Source organism: Equus przewalskii, chromosome 10 (genome assembly GCF_037783145.1).
Source record: "Equus przewalskii isolate Varuska chromosome 10, EquPr2, whole genome shotgun sequence".
Classification (NCBI taxonomy): domain Eukaryota; kingdom Metazoa; phylum Chordata; class Mammalia; order Perissodactyla; family Equidae; genus Equus; species Equus przewalskii.
This window is the reverse complement of record NC_091840.1, coordinates 25,532,054-25,553,855: the sequence shown is the minus strand read 5'-3', so window position 1 is coordinate 25,553,855 and position 21,802 is coordinate 25,532,054. Positions and strand designations below refer to the sequence as shown.

The window sequence follows — 21,802 nt, the reverse complement described above, 5'->3', positions numbered from 1 at the left end:
AAGACTCTTCTGGTGTAACCTGCTGCCTTCCGGGCGGTGAATGTTGAGACATCTAGGGGTATGGAATTATTTCTCCCTGGATCTGTTCAGGGGCAGACTCTGCAATCTCCCTCATTCAATTCCGATGAGCAAGAAGTTCTTCCTTTTATCTAGCTAGACTCTCCTAACTTTTTATTGCCCTTCATTTTTGCGCTACACAGAAAAAGACTGATAAATCCTAATTTATTTCACCTTCCTCCTAGGATCTAGCTACCTCCCCCCTAGCTATTTTTACCCATCTTCCCTGGGATCTCGCTGGTTTCCACATTCCTTTTGAAGAGCAATAATGGCAAATGAATGGCCGGGGGTGACTTGGCTGGAAATAGCTGAGGTTATATCCAACACCAACTGTGTTTCTGGACCTATCGGAACCCCTTCATTCTGCCCGCAGTTTCGGTCTTGCTCCTGGGATGACTAGATACTTCTTAATTTAAAATCGTCTTCGCTTAGTGTCTTTATTCTACCTTGTACTGATTTACATCTTTCGATTCCTTGCCTCCAAGTAAGCCTCATTTACTGTTTCGTTTCTTCTTGCCCACCTTCTCTTTCCCCAAATTAGAAGTCCAAAGCAGTGACCCAATTGAATTTGACTACAGCCTGCCAAGATGGAAGCGCTAAAGAGTTTAGATCCTTGCTGAGGAGTGAATTGAATTTCTGTCTTCCCAAATCAAGCCAGTTGTTTTTTTTCTCACAACTTTATTTTGGAAAAATTTCAAACCTACAGAAAGGTTGTCAGCACAACGCACACACGTTTATCTTTCACCTAGACTCTGGTGAATCCAGGTGAAACACCACAATTTTCTGATCTCTCTTCTCTCCTGTGTATTATGTATATGTGTGTTTACATGTATACACATATGTGCATCAATAAGCACTTTTTTTATTGAGATAACGTTAGTTTATGGCATTATATAAATTTCTGGTGTACATCATTGTATTTTGACTTCTGTTTAGATTACATCATGTTCACCACCAAAAGTCTAGTTTTCATTTATAGCCGTATACATGTGCACTTTTACTGGCTTCACCCGCCACTCAGCCCCCTTCCTCCGTGGTAACCACCAGTCAGTTCTCTGTAGCTATGTGTCCGTATGCGCTTTTTCTGATAAACAATTTGAAAATAAGTTGCAAATATCATGACACTTCACCCTTCAGTGGCATCTCCTGAGTATAAGGACATGCTTCTACAGAATCACAATATCAGCATTACACCTAAGGAAATTATCCCATAATTCCATATCATCGAATATCCAGTTCGTTTTCAAATTTCCCCTTTGGTGGCTGTTTTTGTTTTTGATCCAGGATCCAGTCAAAGGTTCTCATTTAGTTATGTCTTTTTGAAAAGTCTATCTAGAATTCCCTTCCCACTCCTGTTTTTTTTCTTTGTTTTTTTTTTGGTTTTGGTTTTTAATGACTGACTTTTGAAAAGTCTGGACCAGTTGCCTTCCAGCTGTCTCACATTCTGGATTTTTCTGACTTTGCTCTTGGTGGCATTTAACTTGTTCCTCTATCCCCTGTGTTTCCTGCAAATGGGGAGTTAGAGATGGAGCCTGATTCAATTCAGGTAAAAGATTTTTGGCAAGAACATTTCATGGGTGAAGTTGTGTACTTCATAATATACCACTTTGGGAGGCACATAGTGTCAGAATGTCCATTGCTAGTAATGCTAAGTTTGGTCACTTGAGGTGGTGACCCCCAGATTTCCCACTGCAAAAGTACTTTATTCTTCTCTTAATAAGTGGTTTATGGGTGATACTTTGACATTATTTAAGTATTTTGTTCCCCACAATGCTTCTCTTGGTAGTTTTGGCATCCACTGATGACTTCCTGATTGGGATATTACTTTGGGAGTTGGCATAAAGCAAGTTCTGAATTAACACTAGTGGATGTGGGATTGACACGAGCAGTTCAAAAGAGGAACAAAAAAATTTTTCTTTTGGGTTTTGGAATCATTGGGGGGAAGGTATCAAAATGGGGCCACCAAATTCAGTCAAAGTCTAGGTATTTTTTGGGCTGATATTAAATTGAGTATCAGTTGTCCTGGTTCCTAGCAAGGGAAGGGAATGAACCCTCCCAATGGGTGGAGTAGTTGCTGAACCAAGGCGGCCAGGCAGTCACCACAGTTGCGTCTGACAATGAAACACAAGGGTGGGAAATGTACTTTCAAGAGTCTTCTTTTGAGGAGAAAAGGCCGGCGTCTCAATTTGCCCTGTGGCATTGCAGAAATCAGTTCAACTCTATGTGAGGGCATGTCATGGGCCCACCAACCTGTAATGCCTTGGAAGCTCTGTCCCCTCTTCCATAGGAGAATTCATGAGAGTGTGTGGGGTGACACGTTGAGAACAGAAATCAGGATAGTTTCAATCACCGTTGTCCCCTCACAGGATTTATTGTAGATGAAGCTCCCCAATCTCTGGTTCTTCCTTCACCTCACTTATCTTAAAAGAGCTGACTGGATGTCGTGATTTCTTCTCTGCTTGATAGGAATCAGATTGTTGTAAGAAGTGAAGATACTGAAGGGTTCATGCCTGTCCTCTGAGCTTATAGGCCACCCAGAAACTCATTGCTCCCAAATCCCCATGGGGTGAGGATTTTGTTTAGGGAGAGAAGTCTAGGCTATGTGCTATTTATGCTCTTCTGGCAAAGGCCAAGTAGATCCCAAAGGAAGGCATGCTCCAATCAGTAACTGCTGGTATTTTGTTTTATTTTTAAAATGTTGAAATCCTATAGAAGTCCTCTTCAGAAAATTCAGATAAAAGGTGAAAAGTTCACACCACTTCCTTTTCTTCTAACTGCATTTTCTTGAGAATTGAACAAATGTCTAACTGCTGTCTGTTCTTTTTATACCCCTCCTCTCTCTCTGTGGGAATCACTTTTTTCCTCCTTGCTGATGCAAAGAGTTAGCATATTCCTTATTTTTTCCCCACGGTGTGACATCTCCAGATGGGTTTCTCCTGGCTCTTCCTTCGTGCTACCTATGGATATGGTCTGCATCCTGGGCAGTCAGACACACAGCCAGAATTGCTTTTACTTGGCTACCCACTTAAATATGGAGTTAGTAATTAATTGAGAGCCTGGCCGAGAAGTTTTTCCTGCATGCACAAATATCACCACTCTTTTTCATTTCTCTTTAGTTAACCCTTTATGGTTAGGAAAATAGGATGTTACTCTTTTTTTTTTTCTTCTTTCTTTTTAATCTAGTTTCTTCTCCCTTCTTTGGCTGAAATGAGCTATTGCTTGGTGTTGAAAGAAGTATTCAAAGCCCTGGGTTTAATTTTCCCAGCTGGGATTGATGGGGTCTCCTTGGGCTTTCCAAAGAGGGCTTCTAACTCTTGTACAGTCATATAGGGGATTTCGGTTTGACCACAACTTCCCTCCAAAACCCACATGTCCCTGAGTTAAGCAGTTAAGCAGCGCTGGACCACAGGGAGCTCAGAAGACTGCCTGCACTGTTTAATCCCAGCACACATACTGAAATGGAAAAATAATCCCTGTGAAGCTGCTAGGAGGAACTTCCCCTGCTTACTGCAAATCTCTTATTGGGGAAATGTTTAGAAATTCTGAATCCCTGTTTTAGTTTGCTCCTCTCCAGATTAACATTCCCCCCAACAAAAGCACTGCATCACAGCTAGGAGACGGGGACGGGGCGAGCCTGCTCCCTCCATGTCCAACTGTACACCCTGCCTCAGCCTCCTGGGTAGCCCTGCCCCTGCCTGCTTCTCCTTCTTAAGTGGAGATCAGTGACTGAAAATAGCAGATTGTAGGAAAACGTGTATAATATGATCCCATTTTATGAAAAATACATATGTGCCTGGAGAGAGAGCAGGAAGGATGTGCACCGTGGTGATCTCTGAGTGGGGGCATGCATGGTGTTTATTTTTCGGTTTTTGCTCATCTGCATTTTCTTATTTCCTCCAGCATATGTCTAGCTTCTGTTATAAGTTATTTTCTCTTTAAGAGGGGAGGCGGGGAGACTACTGCTAATAATGCTTCAAAGCCCAACGCCATGAGAAAATGACTCAGAGCTTGTTTGTTGGACCAGCTAGTTGTTGAGTTTCTGCCATGTGTGCGATCTCATTGGCTGCCTCTCTCTCCTTCCTTCTGTAATCCTTCTTAGGCATTTTGGGATTACTGGGCATCCTGCTAATGGAGGATGTGTGGAGAGTAGCCTTGTCTTATTTCCCAGGCTTCTCTCTCCTACATTGCCCCAAAGATAGTAAAATAAGTGGCCTCCCTAGATGCCCAGCTGGGACCATTTTGTCAGGGGCTGGTTTCTCCTTGTAAGCTGCTGAGCCTCCACCCCACACTCTGTCTCTGGCCAAGTTGAGAAGGGAAGCCACAAGTGCCTCAATTCCTGCTTCGTCTGTTGCTTTCCTGTTTCTAAGAGCTGTCACCCTTCTCCTTCGGGCTCCTGGGGGCAGCATTTGCTGGTGTGGTCAGGCCTGAGCTGATTTCCAGACAGGGATATGAGGGAATATCAGAGACAGATTGGTGATCCTTCTGAAGAGGCATTGGCTGGGGGTAACTTCAGGTGCTTAGGGCCTCTATCAGCCTCCCCCTCTTCAACTTTGCCAGCAACTTCTTGTCCTGCTTCTCCTGTATCGCCAGTGCTTATCACAGCTGGCTGTGGTGGGCACTTAAAATCTGCTTACTGAAGGAATCAGTTTACTATGGAGTACCGGGCCCCTCTTGGCCACTCTTGGTTCAGTGTCTTGTCTGCTGTTTGTATGCTTCCGCCTTATTGACTATCCCCCAATGCACAGATGCTTGACCCCTGGCCCTCTGCACTCAGAGCCCCCTCTCCCCAAAGGCATACAAATGCAGCAGTTGGAAGACAGAGCCACGTGGCTCTGGAAGATAGAACCTAAAGTTTCTTATCTCTGGTGTGTGCTGTTGTGTTTTGTTTTTTTCCATTTGCTGTTGCCCAAGAACCAAAGCATCCGCCACTGCTCAGCTGCATGGTAACACGGCCTGGCTCTATGCCAGGATACTTCGCCAGGTGGTTGGGCTGTGGAGGCTGCTGCATGCGATGGGCCGATAATACCCCACAGTGCTGTAAACAGGACACTCCACCCTCCTGCAGCCACCCTGCCAGTGGCCCGGCAGCCTGCTGCTTTGTCATGGCCTGTCATGATATGGGTGTCTCTTCTCAGATAGGGGAGCCGATTGTCCTATATCCCGCCCCTCTGTTTCCCAAATCTGAGAGGGGTACTTTCCAGAAATGAAACCAGTTCATCTTCCAACCACAAGCAACCGTTGTGACTTCTCAACACTTCTTCTCCTTTAAGCATAATCACACAATTGCAGGGCAGAGCCCAATGCCCAGATCTTTCCGGTATGCCCATGAGGGAGGGATAAGCCATGAGCCTCTATTTCCACTATACTCATTTGTGAGATTTCTTGGGGAAGGTTTGTGACTGAGGTAGGTCTCATTGGCTAGCACAACTTGAGTGCCGACCTGCAGCTGCCAAGACCCACGTCTACAAGCAGCTTAATTCTCCCTGCACCATTTATTCAAGGTGGTGTCCATGCTGGGTCAGACCATGATAGGAAAGGAAAGGGCTTTGACACAAAAGATGTGCACCTTCCCAGGGGATGGTGGTGGCCAGAACTCACACTGTACATCTTTTCTAGATAGTCTCCTCTTTCTTGGCTCCCTCACTCCCACCTTCTAGGGATTGTGGTTGGGGGAGGGATTAAGTGACAGTAATTGGTTTGACATAATCTATCTAATGAAGACTTTAAAGCGTTTTTGTTTCTCGTCTTCTATTCTTTATAGCATCTCTAAGAGGTAACTTAGACCAAGACTGTGCTCCTGCTTGTCAGATGGGAGAGCAGACCCAGTGAGGTTGAGTGGTGGCTGCAGTCACTCTACAGTGAGGGCAGAGCTGCAATCAGAACTAGGTCTCTCACCTCTCAGCCGCTCCCAGCTGACCCCTTGGTTTAGCCCTTAACCAGTTTTGATGCCCAAATTAGCAGGTGCTCCCCAAACCATTAGGAGTGAGGATTTTGAAATAAGTGGTAGATTTTTTCCCTATCAAACTCTAATCTTTTTTTTTTAAGTGCCCCCCCCCCCCCCAATTTTCTGGGCATTGAAGGAAACATGGCATTTTAGTCTCCTCAGAGGGGCCCAGACATGCCAAGAATTTGGGAGTTTGGGAGGGGAGAGGGACCTTGCTGAGGGCTCTGTGACGGAAGGTAATTCTGTCATCTTGTGGCTAGCTAGTGGCTGTGCCAGCATCCTAAGCTAGGATGGGGTCACTGTAGAAATAAGGCGGAGGCTCAGCTTTCTCATTTAAGGAAAAGAAACAGGCGAGTCCTCCGGTTTGACTTAGAGTCAATGGGATCCTTGCAGGTCTAGCAGAGAGGAGGGGTCAGAGGCTGCTGCTTCTGGATGGGGGTGCTTGGTGTCTCCGCATTCCCATCTCTTCCCCCTTCTCTCCCTTCTTTCCTTCCTTTTTTGTTTGTGTGTGGGTATGTGACTTATGGATGAGGAAGTCAGGACTCAAGGACCTCAGAGTCTTTGTGAATAACTTTGGTCAGAGGTGGCCAGAAAGCATGTAGAGTTGACCAAAATGGGTGGTTGGATTCTCACACCAAATTCCAGGATTCTAGGTTCTCCCTAGCCATGGGATTCCTGGGAGTAAAGTACCACCTCTGATTACTGCCCTTGAGATTGGACTCCTACTATAGCTCATGAATGGGGTGGGACGTGAAGGGCACTGAGAACTGATGTAAAATAGGGCTGTGGTGATAGTAGAATGCTTTACCCTGGATTTCAAAGACTTCTTCAAAAAATAAACCCAAAAAACAGAAGAAGGTCATTGCAGACACCAGGGTCCGGCCTGCCATCTCTTGCCTTATTCCCTTTTCCTAAAAAGGAGCTAAAGAAGCAGTCCTTCCTCAAGGTGTTGAGGCAGGTATCTCTGCAACCTCAGAGGGTTTTCCTGATCTGATTCAAGAGGGCCTCAAGCCCCTGTGAGTTGATTCAGGAGGTAGGAGGCTTGGATTTAGATGTCAGACTGCTGCTGACTTGCTGGGCGACCGAGTCCAAGCAGAGATGGGGCTTCTCTGTGCCTTAGGCCCCTTAGGAGTCTTTCCGAGCCCTTCTTAGAGCTGACAGGAGAGTAAAAGATTACACACATGAAAGGGCTGTGGGGATGGGGCAAGAGGTGAAAATACAGTATAATCACAAGAGAGTATTTAAGGTCTCAGTACGGAAAAAATCTAAAGGAGATTTTGTGGCAACCTCTGCCGAGGGGCTGGGAGAGGCAGCTTCAAGAAATCTTTCTCCCCCTCGATTCTTTCTCAGCCCTGGAGACATAGCCCTTGTCCTTCACACTGTTAGGACGCAGCCTTAGGAGCATTGCATTCTAGCCTTTAAGCCAATCTCTTGCTTGTCTAGTTTCCACCTGCATCTTTACTTCTCTGTCATGTAATGTTGTAAACTTACTTTCCAGGGCCCCTGCCTCATCGGTGGGCTCTTACAGACAGGTTGAGGGCCCCAGGACAGCATTTTGATGTCTGACCTGGCTGTTGGTGTGAGTCAGAAGCTCCCAGAAATATCCAGTTGCCTCCTTTGATCTTAAACCCAGGATAGGAAAATGAATAGTTGAAATGATCATATAGGAGATGAAATTGGGGCTTGAACCCGGCATGTCTATCACCAATTTACTGGGCGACAAGGTACAGGGAGGGAAAGAAAGAGGTTGGGCCTTCCTGAGCCTCAGAAAAAGAGACAAACAGCTCTGAGGGCTTTACTTGTGGGGAGCAGGAAGAGCCTGGATGTGCAAAGTAGACGCGCTTAGAATCCATGGTATGATTGGAGCAGGTCTACCCTTGTAGTAACAGTTCTTTGATTTTGTTCAAATACTTAGGCACCTCCCAATCACCAGCCCTATGCTTTAGGCATTGCAGGGGGTACAAAGACAAGTTAGAGACAGTCCTTGGCCTCAGGTTGTTTATTATCTAGAAATTGCAAATGCCCGTAATGACAAGAGAGAGGGTGGTAAGTACTTGAAGAGTACAAAGTGTTGGGTAAAATCAGAGAATTCTGAGACTTTCCTTCCAGAGGATCCAGGAGACTCTGTGGAGTCAGAGGCTCAGATTTCAACCCTGGACACATCACTCAGAGGAGGGAAGGCCCGGGACATGGGTGGGAAGTGGCGTGTAGTGTGGTTTGTCCAGGACATAGAGACCTTGAAGAGGAGTGAAATATAAAGGTAAGCAGGACCGGAACATGAGGCCTTTGATGACCATCTTTGAAAGGGAGCCTTTGAAGAGTTTTAACAGAAGTGTTAAGATCATTTAAAAGAGGTCTTGTAGTTCAATATATATTGATTTGGAAAAGTGTTTATGTCATAATGTTAAAACACCTTGTGAAATGATATGTACAATATGATCCCAATTTGTATTTTAAAGCATGCACACACACATAGACATGCAGACGGTAAGACTGATAAGGATATATATCTCATAGTATCTTCAATGATTATCTGTGGATATTGAGAGTTGAGGGTTTTTTTCTTTTTGTTTATGTATTTCTTTTCCACAACTCACACTTAGTACTTTTATAATTGTCATTTTTTAAAAAATATTTTATTTTACTTTTTTCCTCCCCAAAGCCCCCTGGTACATAGTTGTATATTTTTAATTATGGGCCCTTCTAGTTGTGGCATGTGGGACACTGCCTCAGCATGGCCTGACAAGTGGTGCCATGTCCACGCCCAGGATCTGAACCGGTGAAACCCTGGGCCGCTGAAGCAGAGCACGCAAACTTAACCACTCAGCCATGGGGCCGGCCCCTAATTATGTTATTTTTAATTTGTTTTAAATGAACACGTATTATATGATAGCTGAGGGAGATAACTTAGAAATATACCAGGAATTAGATAAAAACTGAGACTAAAAGTTGTCCATGCAATAACATTTAGGGTATCCAAATTGGGAGGGGGAAGACCCCTCAAATGTCCAATGATGTGGGAGTAGCTAAGCAAACTGCTGCATATCAACCTGGTGCAATATTTTTAGTCATTAAAAATGACAAATATGTAGATTGTTGATGCTTGGAAATGGGTGTATGAAATGGGTAGAACAAAGCAGAACTTAATGTAGTACATTTTGTATTGATTACAAGTATGTCAAAATGTATGTAAATACTTGAATGGATTTGGAGAATGTAGATAGTGTTGTTAGTGTCTCTTTTTTTATTGTGGTAAAACATACATAGCAAAATTTACTTATTTTATTAATTTTATTTTTTATTTATTAATTTTTAAAATAAAAATTATTTAACCATTTTAAGGTTACAATTCAGTGACATTAAGTACGTTCACAATGTTGTGCAGCCATCACCCCTCTCCATTTCCAGAACATTTTCACCATCCCAAGCAGAAACTACGTGCCCATTAAACAATAACTCCCCTCTTCCTTCTCTCCCTAAGCCCCTGGTAACCTCTCTTCTACTTTATGTTCCTATGAATTTGCCTATTGTAGGTACCTCCTATAAGTGGAATCATACAATATTTGTCCTTTTGTGTCTGTTTTATCTTGCTTAGATAATGTTTTGAAGTTTCATCCATATTGTACCACGTTATCAGAACTTCATTCCTTTTTAGACCAGCATCGCATTGCATGTGTATGCCACATTCTGTTTATGCATTCATCTGTCAATGGGCACTTGAGTTTCTTCCACCTTTTGGCTATTGTGAATAATGCTGCTGTGAACACGGGTGTACAAATAGCTCTTTGAGACCCTGCTTTCAGTTCTCTTGGGTATATACCTGGAAGCAGAATTGCTGGATGGTGTGGTAATTCTATGTTTAACTTTTTGAGGGACTGCCAACTTGTTAGTGTCTCTTTAATATAAATCTCTTCAAGTTTATTTATACCTACAATCCCCAGTTCCTTTGCTGTGCTTAATGCACACATGAATTATCAAGGGCTTGGTACAGACGTGAAAGCATTTTGCTGTGTTTAAAGGAAAGAGGCTTGTAGATCTCGAGAGAGTAGAGTGTTCTGAAAGTGGCCGTAGAAAACATGGCCAACCCAGATGATTGAAACTTACAGATGATTCCAGAACCCTTACATTTTATCAACAGTTTCAACTCTTACCTCCTCCCAGAAAGCTTTAACCAAGAAAAAAAGTAAAGGGGTTAGATTTATAATTGCTTTATTTTTGTCCCATGTAGTCAGAAGTCAGAGACAGAGGAGAGAACCAAAAGACTTGGATATTTTCCTAAACTGGATTCCTCAGCCCTGGGTAGTCAAAAGTAGTTGGATTGTGCTCTCTGTCTCAGTCATCTTGGCTCCCTGAAGTTAACTACTCTTGAAGGAAGTATGAAGAGGCTTTCAGTTAACTGGGTTGAATGTGTGCAGTGTGTAGGGATCCTATAGTGGGTGCTGGAAGGAGGAAGAAGGACAGGAGATAAAAGATGAAAGAAAACTTGGGTTTTATCCACTTAGAGTTCCCTCTTTAATGATAGGAAACAGACCTGCTCTCGGGAAACTCAGTGTGGAGACCTAGGAATTCACAGTTCATAGTCCATTAAGAACAGGAAAAAGATAGAGAACGTGTATAAAGTAATCCCAATCCAAAGTAAAATGGCGTAAATTGTTTCCAGTGATAGAGGCCAGCTGGTTAAGTCAGGAAAGCGCTCGTCAGACTGTATGTGCTTTATGGGCCACTTCAAATTCTTTTAGGAGGGAGGTGGATATGAGTGAAGACGTGGCAGTCAGGCGAGGCTTCCTAGAAGAGAGAAGGTTGGTTACCACGTCTCCTTCCTCCATACTGATGTCAAGGTGTGCGGGCTGTGCTCTCTTCCAGCCAGTGTCCCGTGTTCCGTGGCCCCAGAAAAGTCAGTGTGTAGGCCTCAGCCACCCCAGGTCCGACGTACATTCTCCCTGGACACCATCCTCAGCTCCTACCTTCTGGGCCAGTGGCCACGAGATGTTGATGGGGCCTTCACCTGCTGTACCAATGACAAGGCCACCCAGGTAATGAAGCTCTCTCCTAATGGGATAAGGGATAAGGATGGCGGGGAGGGCTGGCTGAGGAGGCCTTTGATCTACGTACCAACTCTTGGTCATTGAAATGACTTGTCCTGGGTTTGGGCTGTACGTGTTCACCATGTAACTTTTCATCATCTAATGTTTACCAGCTTGGTTTTCTTTGTAAACTTACACGAACATGAGTTTGCATTCCACCTGACTGGTGGAAGAGAGAAGTTAATCGGGGTTTTTCAGTTGGCTTTGAGGATTCATGTGTGGGTAAGCAAGAGTTGACTTTGGAATTTATTCTAGGTTTTAAAAAATGAGACTTACCTTGCTAAAATTAAACTGAGCCCAACGTTCAATTGAGTTTGCATTCCCCAGACAACTGCAAGAGGGGCCCAAAAAGTGTGTTAAGCCTGAGTAGATCTCACTGGAGCAATAGGAGTGGAAAGTTCTCAGATAATGGAGAGTTGATCCCTAGCCAGTCCTGTGATCGAGTCCTGTGGAGCCCAGGTCCCCTCCTTCAGGATTTTTCTTCACAACAATCTTTTCATTAAGAATCCTGGACTTGGGAGAACTCTTCATAGACCATTCAGTTCATTTGTCAGTTTTTGAATAAGATAGTGTTAGCCTGAGCAAGAAGTCATCTCATATGTGAAATTACACAAAGATATTTCTTAATCTGATTTGGGACTTCAGCATTCTTAGCAGTGAAGTTGTTAGGAGTCGGATCTTCTCTTTTTTGATGTAGTTTGAACCCATTCCTATTCAACTTCAGAAAAAACGAGTTGTTCTCAGGAAAGAGGAAACAGGCTGGGAAGAACACAGGCTGGGAGGCAGAGTGGCGTCCCGGGGGTGCTGGGCAAGACAGCTCTTCCTCTGCGAGCTGGGGGGGCGTGCGCCCGCTCTGCCTGCTCACAGACAGGGTGACGGCCAAGTGGGAAAGTGTTTTGTGCGCTCACTTACCCCTGCCTCCTCCTCTGAGCGCACCATGTCGGTCCCTGTCTTTGATATATTTTTTAATGAGATCCATTTTCAAATGTTATTAGTGAATGTTTGAATGCCCAGTACTGTTCTTGGCATGTTCAAGTGAAGAAGAAGGAAATGAGAACATGATTTGGCCTCTGCTAGTCTGGATGCCAGTTCCATGAAGGCCAGTAAACAGACAGCCAAGGGATGAGAAGGGGCCAAAGTCTGGCACAGCTTAGAGGAGGAGGATTCTCCTGGGAATACCCCACCTTGAACCAACAAGAGTGTGCTGCACTTAAACTCGATGGCCTGCTGTAGCTCTATGAACAGAATGTGGGGGGAAAACAACTCCAGGGAGCAGACAGAGTAGGTCAGCTTCCTGGGAGCCCTGGGCACTGGTGTTCCCTATATCCTTTGAAAAGGGCAATTAGGATAAATTATGCTTTCCCTCACAGCCCTGGAGCACACACCCCTTTCTCTTTTGAGAGGAGTGTTTAGTCCAAATAATGTGTCTAGTCAAGGAGGGCTTCCTGGAGGAGCAGGACTTGAGGTTGCTTCGAAGCGTGTAAGCTCACGACTACATCCCCCTTTGTCAGACTGCAGGCTTCTGTGTAGCCCACCTATCCCCGTCTCTGCCATTTCCTGCTACCAGCCTTCGAGGAAGCCTCCATCTCATCCCTCAGATAGCATTCTCTGTCAACTCACAGCCGGGTTGGCCTCAGATGGTCCCCGGCCGGATTTAGAGGCATGGGCTCCAGGCTGTGTGTTTGTGCTCAGGCTCCAGCTGCAGGCCAGATCTTTTATATAACAAGTCTGGGCTTCTTGCCACAGCAAGACAGAGGTCAGCGATGCGCCTCCATGGGTCTGGCAAGGCCGAGCTGTGCAGCTTTCCTCTCTCCCCGGGATGGGCTCCAGCCCTCGAGGAACTCTTAGCAACCTGTCAATATTGTGGCTGCAGTCAGGAGGTGGGAGAACTCTGATCAACGTAGGCATCCAAACCAAAACATGCGCTCTGCCTCAGTGTCGTTCCTGGCCTTCTGGGAATTTTCTGCTTCTAGGTTTTGGCCTCCATTCAAATTCCTACTTAAGCCCCCTGGCCTGGCACAACCCACCTTCTTCAACACTGGTATTACACCATGAAGACATCTCCCTAAGTAGCTGGTGTTCCTTTCCTCCTGAGCACAGGGGTATCAGCCAGAAAGACCTGGACGTGAGGGAGAGGTTTGACTGGGGACATACGAGGGAGTGTGGAGAAGATAGAGGAAGGTAGGGAGGCAGGGTGTGCCAAAGTCCTTGAAGGCTTCTAAGTTGTTAAAAACAGATTGATCCCAGAACCTGTCCCTAATTCCTTTGAGCTCGAGGGGGGCTGTTCCCACCGCTGCCCTCACCTTCAGCCCTTTCTCTTCTAGCCACACCAGTGTCGCACATCCACCGTATCCGGCAGGCCCTCACGTCTGCTCTCCTACTTGTCCCCCACCCCCACACCTGAGCCAGCAGCCAGAGCATGTGTTTGGAGCTATGTCGGCCCTGGCATTCCCGGGGGCATGCCTTGCAGTGAGGGCCGCAGCCATCGTGATGGTTTAGGCTGAGCAGCTCCCCTCTCTGAAGCCCCTAGAGCCAGCGAGGGCCCTGCCCGTTCCGAGCAAGTTTCAGACCTGGGCAGCAGACACAGAACACCTGCCATTTAGATAGCGAGGCATGCTGCATCCTCAAGACTTCTCACAAGACAAAACATGGGGTTAAAAGCTCTCGCTTCTCGAACATAGCAGGTTGCCAACAGTCCCAGTATTCCCTCCCTGGGCTTAGCTGTGTTTTAAGCTCTTAGGCAGGCACAAAGGATAGCACCGGTAGCCCCTGGGCAATTTAAAGTCTGACAGAGAGATCTGGGTTACCCAGTGGTTTGGGGCAGGGAGGAAGACAGGTGGATGGATCTTACTTGGGAAACAGGTAGTTCTAGGAAGCAGGAGGAGGTGTGAAGATGGTCATCGGGGAAGCAGGGGTGCTTTGGAGCTGCAGCATGTTCTGAGCCAGGATGGGAAATGGGAGAGGGATGACCAGGTCTCCCAGAGATCAGCTTGGTGAGCACAGGAAGAGCTTGGCTGCAATGGGAGCTGGACACAGAGCAGCCAGCCAGGGAGAACTAGGAAGGCTTCTGTGTGGGGTCACCATCATCTGGAGGAGGTTTCTTTGTGTCCTGGAGGACTTTGTCAGGATTCTCCAGGTCAACCTGAATACGTTTTCCCTTCTCTGGACCACCCTTCCCCCAGGTCAGCTGGTAAACCAGAGCCGGGCACCGCGGGCTTTGGGCTAGCCCCTGCTGGCGGCTGGGCCTGGGCCAGGGCGGGTGATGGCAGCACATGCTAGTGGTTGTGGTCACCCCTCTCTCTTGTTGTGCAAAGCATTTGAGTCTTCTTGCACTCTTCTATAGGGAGGAAGTGGCCTCACCACAGCTGGGATGACTGTTTGAGCAAAGTTCCCCACTGATCTTCTCATCCTGCAGACAGATGGGACCCTGGGTACCTGCTCTGCCTGGCCTCCCTGTCTGCTCCTCCCCAGCCCTGTTTTCTCTGTATCCTCCAGGTGTGGTGAGGAAGCCTCGATGGTAGGCCTGACTTACTCTTTGGGGAAAAAAAATGACAAATCTCACGGAGTGTCTTGCAGGCCAGAGGCGGAGGTGGCATGCTTTGGGGAGACTTCTCTTTCTGTGGCTTTTCCCTCCTTACCTGTGTACTGTCCTCCTCCTTTTCCCAAGCCAGTGCCTCAGGATTTAGTGATGATCCACAATTCAGCTGCCTATCACGGGCCTTCCTTTGTGGGTGTGGGGGCCTGGGCACTGCGCCTATTTTCCAGACCAGCAAGCAGGGTCAGTTGTTCAGCATATGGTTTGACAACAGCACAGACTATTTGCCAATGGGTCCATGATGGAAAATCTGAGGGTTGCGTAGTAACTGTAGGGCCAGAGATGGTGGCCTTGGCCACCTGCAACCAGAGTTCTCTGAGTTAGTGGGCAGACCATCCTCAGAGGCTTTCCTGCCTCTTCGTCTGGCCAGAGACCCAGGACACTGATTCCCTGCTGAATTTCAGTTCAACACACAGTAACTGACCACCCATACCAGGCCAGACACCACGCTGCTCTGCACCTCCACACAGGTATGCTGGGTTATGTTCCCAGGAGCCAGCCAGGCTCTGCCAAGGTCACTGGAGACAGCACGGCCAGGACTCTTCTTGCCTCAGAGTCCAGACAGAAACTTAGTTGAGTTGTCCACAGAGAAACAGGTTCCAGTTTAGAGGGTTTTCCGCTCCATCCCTCCCGTCGTGTTGTTATATCGGGCTGCTCTTTAGAGAGCTGTCCCCCACCCCCATGCCCAGTTATCCTTCCACATGTTGCTTTGGGATCTCCGAATCCCAGGCCAGGCTTCCTTGGGCTAGGCCTCATTCAGTTTTGCATAACATGAGCATCATCTGCACAGTCGGCTGATTCCACTCATGGCTAGTAAGTAGCCCTGTTCTCCCCCAGCTGTTCCCTCCGGGCCAGGGTGTTAAAATAAATCTGTTCCAGTGTGTGCGTCCCTTTGACAACCACGACTTTTTTTGGTCTGCTGAGCTCAAGCTGGCTCTACCCTGCTTCTGAAGGATCATCTGGAAGGACCACTTACGGTGCAGTCACAGCATAGCTTGACCCCTATTGTGCCATAAAGGGTCACTCTTTGAAGGGTAGTCTTCCTTAGCTGTGGCCTTTCTGTGCTCCAGGAGACCTTGGCCCAGACATCTGTGGTGAGACCCACAGGGGCCCTGGAAATAAGGGGCAGCACATCGTCCCCACTCTTGATGCTCCCAGTTCAGTTGGAGGGGCCGAAGCCCACACCTGTGCACATGCCCACCTTCGGGAAACTCAAAGCCAGCATGTGAATGCCTCAAACACAGGATAACCTACTGTATTAGGTTCTTGAGGCTGCTGTAACAAATTACCTCACACTTAGTGGCTTGAAACAGCAGAAATTTATTCTCTCGTCGTTCCAGAAGTCCAAATTCCATTCCACTAGGCCAAGATCAAGGTGTTGGCAGGCCTACACTCTCTCTGGAGGCACTCTCTCTGGGAGGTCATTCCTTGCATCTTCCAGCTTCTGGTGGCTGCCAGCATTCCTTGGCTCCTGGCCACGTCACTCCAATCTATGCCTCTGTGGTCACATCATCTTATCTTCTTCTGAGAGTGTTTAATCTCCCTGTGTGTCTCTCTCATGAGGACACTTGTAATGGCATTTAGGGCCCACCAGGATAATCCAGAGTAATTTTCCCATCTCAAGATCCTTAAATTAACCACATCTGCAAAAACTTTACCATATAAGGTAACATTCACAGGTTCCAGGAATTAGGGCCTGATATCTGTGGGAGCCATTTTTCAATCTGTCACCCTACTGACCTCATCTCCTGCTACTCTGCCCCTTGCTCACTCTGCTCCAGCCACACTGGCCTCATCATTCTGCTTCAGGGCCTTTGCACTTACTGTTACCTCCGTCCCGACCACTCTTACCTCAGATGTCCACATGGCTCCCTCCATCATCTCTGGTTTTTCTTTAGATGTTATCTTTTCAGTGAGGACTTTCCTGACATTTAAAATCCTGTTTCCCCACCCAGCATTCCTAGCCCCTTTGCTGTATTTTTCCCTTAGAACTTATCACTGTTTAAACTGTGCCCCCATCTAGAATGTAAACTCAAAGAGGACGAGGACTTTTGTTGTTTTGTGCCTTTATGTGTCCCCAGCACCTGGAACAGTACCTGACTGACACACAGTTTGCATTGGTAACTGTTTGTTGAATGTATGAATGATGCTTACTCTGAACCCATCTGAACAGAGGAGACCCAGAGCAAAGGAGCAGTCAGCATAAGGTGGACAAGTTAGGAAAGGCTTGCTGATGGGGATGCTGGGAAGAGTTGGCAGGCCGTCCTAGATGGGGAGACCAGGCTTACAGGTCAAGGGGCAAAGTAAGAAAAAGGAGAGGGAGCTCAGTTTGCCTGGGGAGGACAGAGAGCCAAGTGTGGAGAGCCCATGGAATGGAGGGTAAGAGGGTGATATCTACCGCCAGGGGTGGGGGTTCAGGCAAAGCGATGGCCTTAGCAGCACAGCTGACACAGAGGAGGCAGAGGTTACTGGACAACGTCGCTGAGCAGAGAGCAGTGGGGTAAAGTGGAATGAGAAAGGAGGTGATCCTAGCTGCCCCGAATTTTCACATCCCTTCTAAACTCCGGTGCTAGCCTACACTTCTCCTTCCACCCCCTCACATATCTCAGAAGAAAGAAGGGAGTTGAAGAGTTTGCGGGAGATGTTAGAACCGGTGGCAGCCTGAATGTGCCTGCTTTTTCCTACCTCTCACCACCCACCTGTGAGTACAGAACCTTCCTGGAGGAGGCGCCGTGGGCACCCTCACTTTATCCTCTCTCACCCCTCCTCTAGAGTCTCTGCCACCTTTCCAGGGATGACAGCCTTGCGTGGGACCCAGAGCTTTGATTAGCAGAGCTGTCACTCTATAGGGTTGGCTTTGGAGCCCTGGGAGGGGAGGAGCATTTGTGTGCCAGCCGGCGCAGGGGCCACCGGAGAGATGGACTTCCTTCTCACTTCTCGGTCTGTGCAGCAGCCTTTTCTGAGCCTCTGTCTGCCAATACTCTGGTTTAGAGAGATGTGGGCATTTGGAAGTAAACCAGCTGCTTGGTTGCCATGTGCTGTCAGACCAGCTTCACGTCAAGGGCTTTGGGGTACGGCCTGAAGGATGTGTTGTGGGCCCTTTTCCTAAAGGAGAGAACTGGGGCGGAATGGCTCTCCGGATGTCTCCCTTATGGTGCTAGTATCAGGAAAGGAAGTTAGGGCATCGTCCCACCCTGGCTGTGTTGCACAGCCCAGTAAAGGTCCTGATGGGTGGGCAGCTGGGAGAAGGAAGAGCCAGGCAGAGCCAGCCCCCTGTGGCCCCTCTCCACTGCAGCTGTCGCCCAGGCAGTCTGCTCCCACAGTCCCCCTCAGACTGCCCGCCGAGCTCTTCTTAACAGCTGTTGGGTGGTGAGTTGTTGGTTTTTTTCCCTCTTATCCTCCCCCTTTTCTGTTTGCAACAACCTCGGGGGAGGTCAGCAGATCTGCTGGAGGAGACGGTTCCCAGGCCCTCATGGTTTTGGCAGCTTGTGCAAAGAAGTTAGAGAGGAACTGGTTCCACTGGAGCGCTCCCCCTTGGGCCCCTCCCTTGGAATGGAAGTAGGGATGTTGGTGGTAGGGAGGGATCTTGTCCTCCTCTGCCTCATGCTTCGAGCCAACAGCTTCCTCCCTTGTGTGGGGACTCAGGAAGTGGGTCCGCAACTCCCTGTGCCTCCATCTTGGGCCCTCAGTCTTCTGTGCAGCGGGGGAGGGAGGACAGCAGGCAGACTGAGAGCCTGTTCTCGCGGGGGGCAGAGCAGGGCCCAGGAGAAGGAGCCATGGTAAAGCCAAGAGGGGTCAGGAGTCAGGGCTGAGTTCAGCACTCTGGCTCCCTTGTCCCTGAAAATGCCCCCCACCTGCTTGCATGTTCAGGAGGACTTTGGGGCTTAACTGTTCATCCAGCCTTATGTTTCAAAGAAGAAAGAAACAGTTATACTTTCCCAAGCACTTTTTCCTGGCTCTCCCTCTCTCTCAGGAGGGCTCCTCTTGTTGAGGTTGAGTAGAGAAAGCCAGAAATTGGAATTCCAGGGCTCCCAAACCAGCTCTGTCTACAGGGAAAACTCGCAGAACTAGCTCAAGGCACCACACTCCACAGAAGGCTCCTGCTTCGGTCAAGGATGGGAGGCGGGGATCCATGCTGACCTTTTTCCTACTTGACCAATTCATGATTCCTTCACAGAGTCCGGTCTAGTAACTCACTTCCCTTAGGCTCCCAGGAACCTGGGCCTATGCTGGCCACATAGAGAGTGAGAGAGTTGAGGGTGCCAGTGGTTCCCTGAGTCTGTGCTCTCTTGGAGCTGGTTGGGGTGGGGCGGGGTAATACTTGTCCTCACTGCTGGGCACACCTGGAATAGCTGGGGCCATAATCCACGTGTAAAAGTCATGAGAGTAAAGAGCAGGTTGACCTTATTGGCTCATCGGGGAAGGTTTCCTGGAGGAAGTGGGTTGGTAAAGAGGCAGTGCAGGTGGAGAAGCCTGAAAAGATGACAGAGGCTGGCAGTGTTCAGGAAGCTGATGAGCAGATAAGAGAGAAGGCTTCAAAGAGCTACCAGCTCTGCCCAGGAAATGGTGTGCCTGCTTCCCCAGAGCCTGCCTGAGAAGCTGCCCTGCCTCACTGGGTTTCTCTCCCTGCAGACCCCCCTGTCCTGGCAAGAGCTTGAAGGTGAGCGAGCCAGCTCCTGTACACACAAGCGCTCAGCATCCTGGGGCAGCACAGACCACCGAAAAGAGGTAACTGCCCCTCTGACTCCCTGGCCAGGGCAGCTGCCTCTTGGTCTAGCCCAGCACCGTGGATGTGTCTGCTCCAGAGTGAACTCACATTTCCAGTTTAATTTGCCTTTTCCTAATGAGATGGCTCCTCATAGCTGCCTCCCAGCCTCCTGGTGGCCAGGCCTTAGGAGCCCAGATCCTCCTGCTGGCAGGGGCTTGGCCAGCCCCTGCTGGTGCCCTCCAGCAGCCAAGCAGAGGGTGGGAGCTGCCAACGTTCTCACTTTACTTTGAGGCTGGATCCAGAGAAGCGGTTCAGAGACTGGTGAAAGACAGAGTGAGTTCCTGGGAATTGGAAGCCCCCACCTCATGCTTAACTGTTCATCCAGCCTTATGTTTCAAAGAAGAAAGAAACAGTTATACTTTCCCAAGCACTTTTTCCTGGCTCTCCCTCTCTCTCAGGAGGGCTCCTCTTGTTGAGGTTGAGTAGAGAAAGCCAGAAATTGGAATTCCAGGGCTCCCAAACCAGCTCCACCTGCCATGCCTTGTGGCAGCCCCTGAGAAGCCCAGCTCAACCTGTTTAGAAGGGGAGTAGCTTCTGCCTTCTTGGTTGCAAGGAGAGAAAAAATTTGAAGTGAATGCTGTACAAGTTTAAGGCTCTGGGAAATACAAAGTGTTCAAAGTTTGTAATCATCAGAGCAAGCAAGTTATTGACACTAAGCATGGAGTCATGTCATGAATGATCCCCAGCAGCAAATCAAAAGCACTTTCTTCATGGCCGTCATCATAAATTGTATGGCTGTGGGTAGCAGGTCTGCTCTCTGAATTCCATTTAATTTAGGCCCATATTTCAGTAGCTCTGCATCTCCTGAGCATTTCCTAGCCGAGGGCAAGTAGGTGCAGCATTACAAATGTGACAGGGATAATATCAGAATTGTTGCTGATAATTCATAACTGTTAGAGGATATGGATCAGGACAAAACCTGATATTCCTTCTTGAGCACCTGCTCCTTGCTCAATGCCGTCTGCTTGAAAATGGGGGGAAATCCTTCCATCCTTCCTGTCTCAGGGCCTTTGAGATAGCTGTGAATGTACTTTGAGGAGTGAATTAAAAAACACCATTTCCCATTTCTATTAATAGAATAGTATTCCATGCCTTTGGAATCTGTGAGAGACAAAAATGGTTTCAGCGTTATTTTTAATTTTTTGGAAACTGATCCATCTATGGAACACATGGTAATTTAAAAAAAAATCAAATCCTCTAGTTAAGAAGGTATCCAGCTTGCCCAATGAACCTATCCTTGTAGTCCTGAACACCACTGAAGTGTTGTGAGATGGAAGATTAACTTCCATCCCCCTTTGATGTATTGTCATGGCCTCTGGCGGGAGCCACCCCCCAGGGAGGAGGGACCCAGTACAGTTTTGCTTTGCTTCACCTGCCTCTCCTCTCTCCCTCTCTGGGCTACCAGATTACCAAGTTGAAGCAACAGCTACAGAGGACGAAGCTGAGCCGCAGTGGGAGAGAGAAGGAGCGGGGCTCCCCACTCCAAGGGGACCATGCTGTGCGGGGAGCACTGAGGGTATGTTTTCCCCTCCTCCTCCCTCTGTCATCCTCCAGGGCAGGCCCCCCGCTGTGGGCAGATCCCTCTCAAGTCGATAGCTACTGAGCCCCACCACATTGCATATGGTCATGAGGGTGCCAGATGAAGTCTTAGTGCAACCTTGGACTTGCCAAGTAACAGTGGAAGGGCTTCTTGCTGCTCTGAATTTCTCTCTCCTCCAGCCCAGCACCCTCGACAGTAGAGGCAGTGATGCTCCTGAGATAATAAAACACACTCTCGACCTCTCAAAGCCCTAACTGCTAGAGAAAGCCCCCCTGAATGAACCTGTTGCAATCTGTGACTGTCCCCAACTCCTCCTTTCCTCTCTTGGTTCTGCTGTGCAGACATGACTGTCACCCCCTGGTCAGAACTGATAACTGTATGGGGGCTTAATGATCGCTTTGTTTGCCTCCTCCTCAGGCATCCCCTCCCAGCTTCCCCTCAGGGTCCCCTGTCCTGCGACTCAGCCCCTGCTTGCACCGGAGCCTGGAAGGGCTCAACCAAGAGCTGGAGGAGGTGTTTGTGAAGGAGCAGGGGGAGGAGGAGCTTCTGCGGGTGAGTGGGGGCCGCGTCCTGGATGCTGACGGCAGCATCTTGCTGAATCTGGATGTGGGGAGATGAGACTCTTGTTCTCTGAGGCTCACAGGCTGTGGCTACTTCCACAGAGCAACATGCACACTCCACCCTCCGGAGGGAACCCAAATTAAGCTTCTTAGACTTGAATTATTAACCACCAGAACAGCAGAGCTGGGTGGGTGTAACTGGGGAGGGCTTTGCGGTGGTGAGTAGAAAGAGAAGGTCCCCAGCTGGGAGCACT

At 48.1% G+C, this 21,802-nt stretch overlaps 1 protein-coding gene across 4 annotated transcripts in view; it reads left to right on the top strand.

Annotated features, from left to right (window-relative positions):
* The window catches only part of FAM117A (family with sequence similarity 117 member A), a 57,498-nt gene that overhangs the window by 28,982 nt on the left and 6,714 nt on the right, over positions 1 to 21,802 (top strand). For 2 of the 4 annotated variants that reach the window (XM_070560649.1, XM_070560650.1), the window contains exons 2-6: positions 10,865 to 11,034; positions 17,290 to 17,381; positions 19,313 to 19,408; positions 20,854 to 20,964; positions 21,406 to 21,540. In XM_070560649.1, the coding sequence (XP_070416750.1) occupies positions 17,346 to 17,381; positions 19,313 to 19,408; positions 20,854 to 20,964; positions 21,406 to 21,540 (378 nt within the window). In that variant the 5' untranslated portion in view covers positions 10,865 to 11,034; positions 17,290 to 17,345. The remainder of the gene's footprint in view (positions 1 to 10,864; positions 11,035 to 17,289; positions 17,382 to 19,312; positions 19,409 to 20,853; positions 20,965 to 21,405; positions 21,541 to 21,802) is intronic. The other 2 variants (XM_070560651.1, XM_070560647.1) reach the window with 1 other exon arrangement.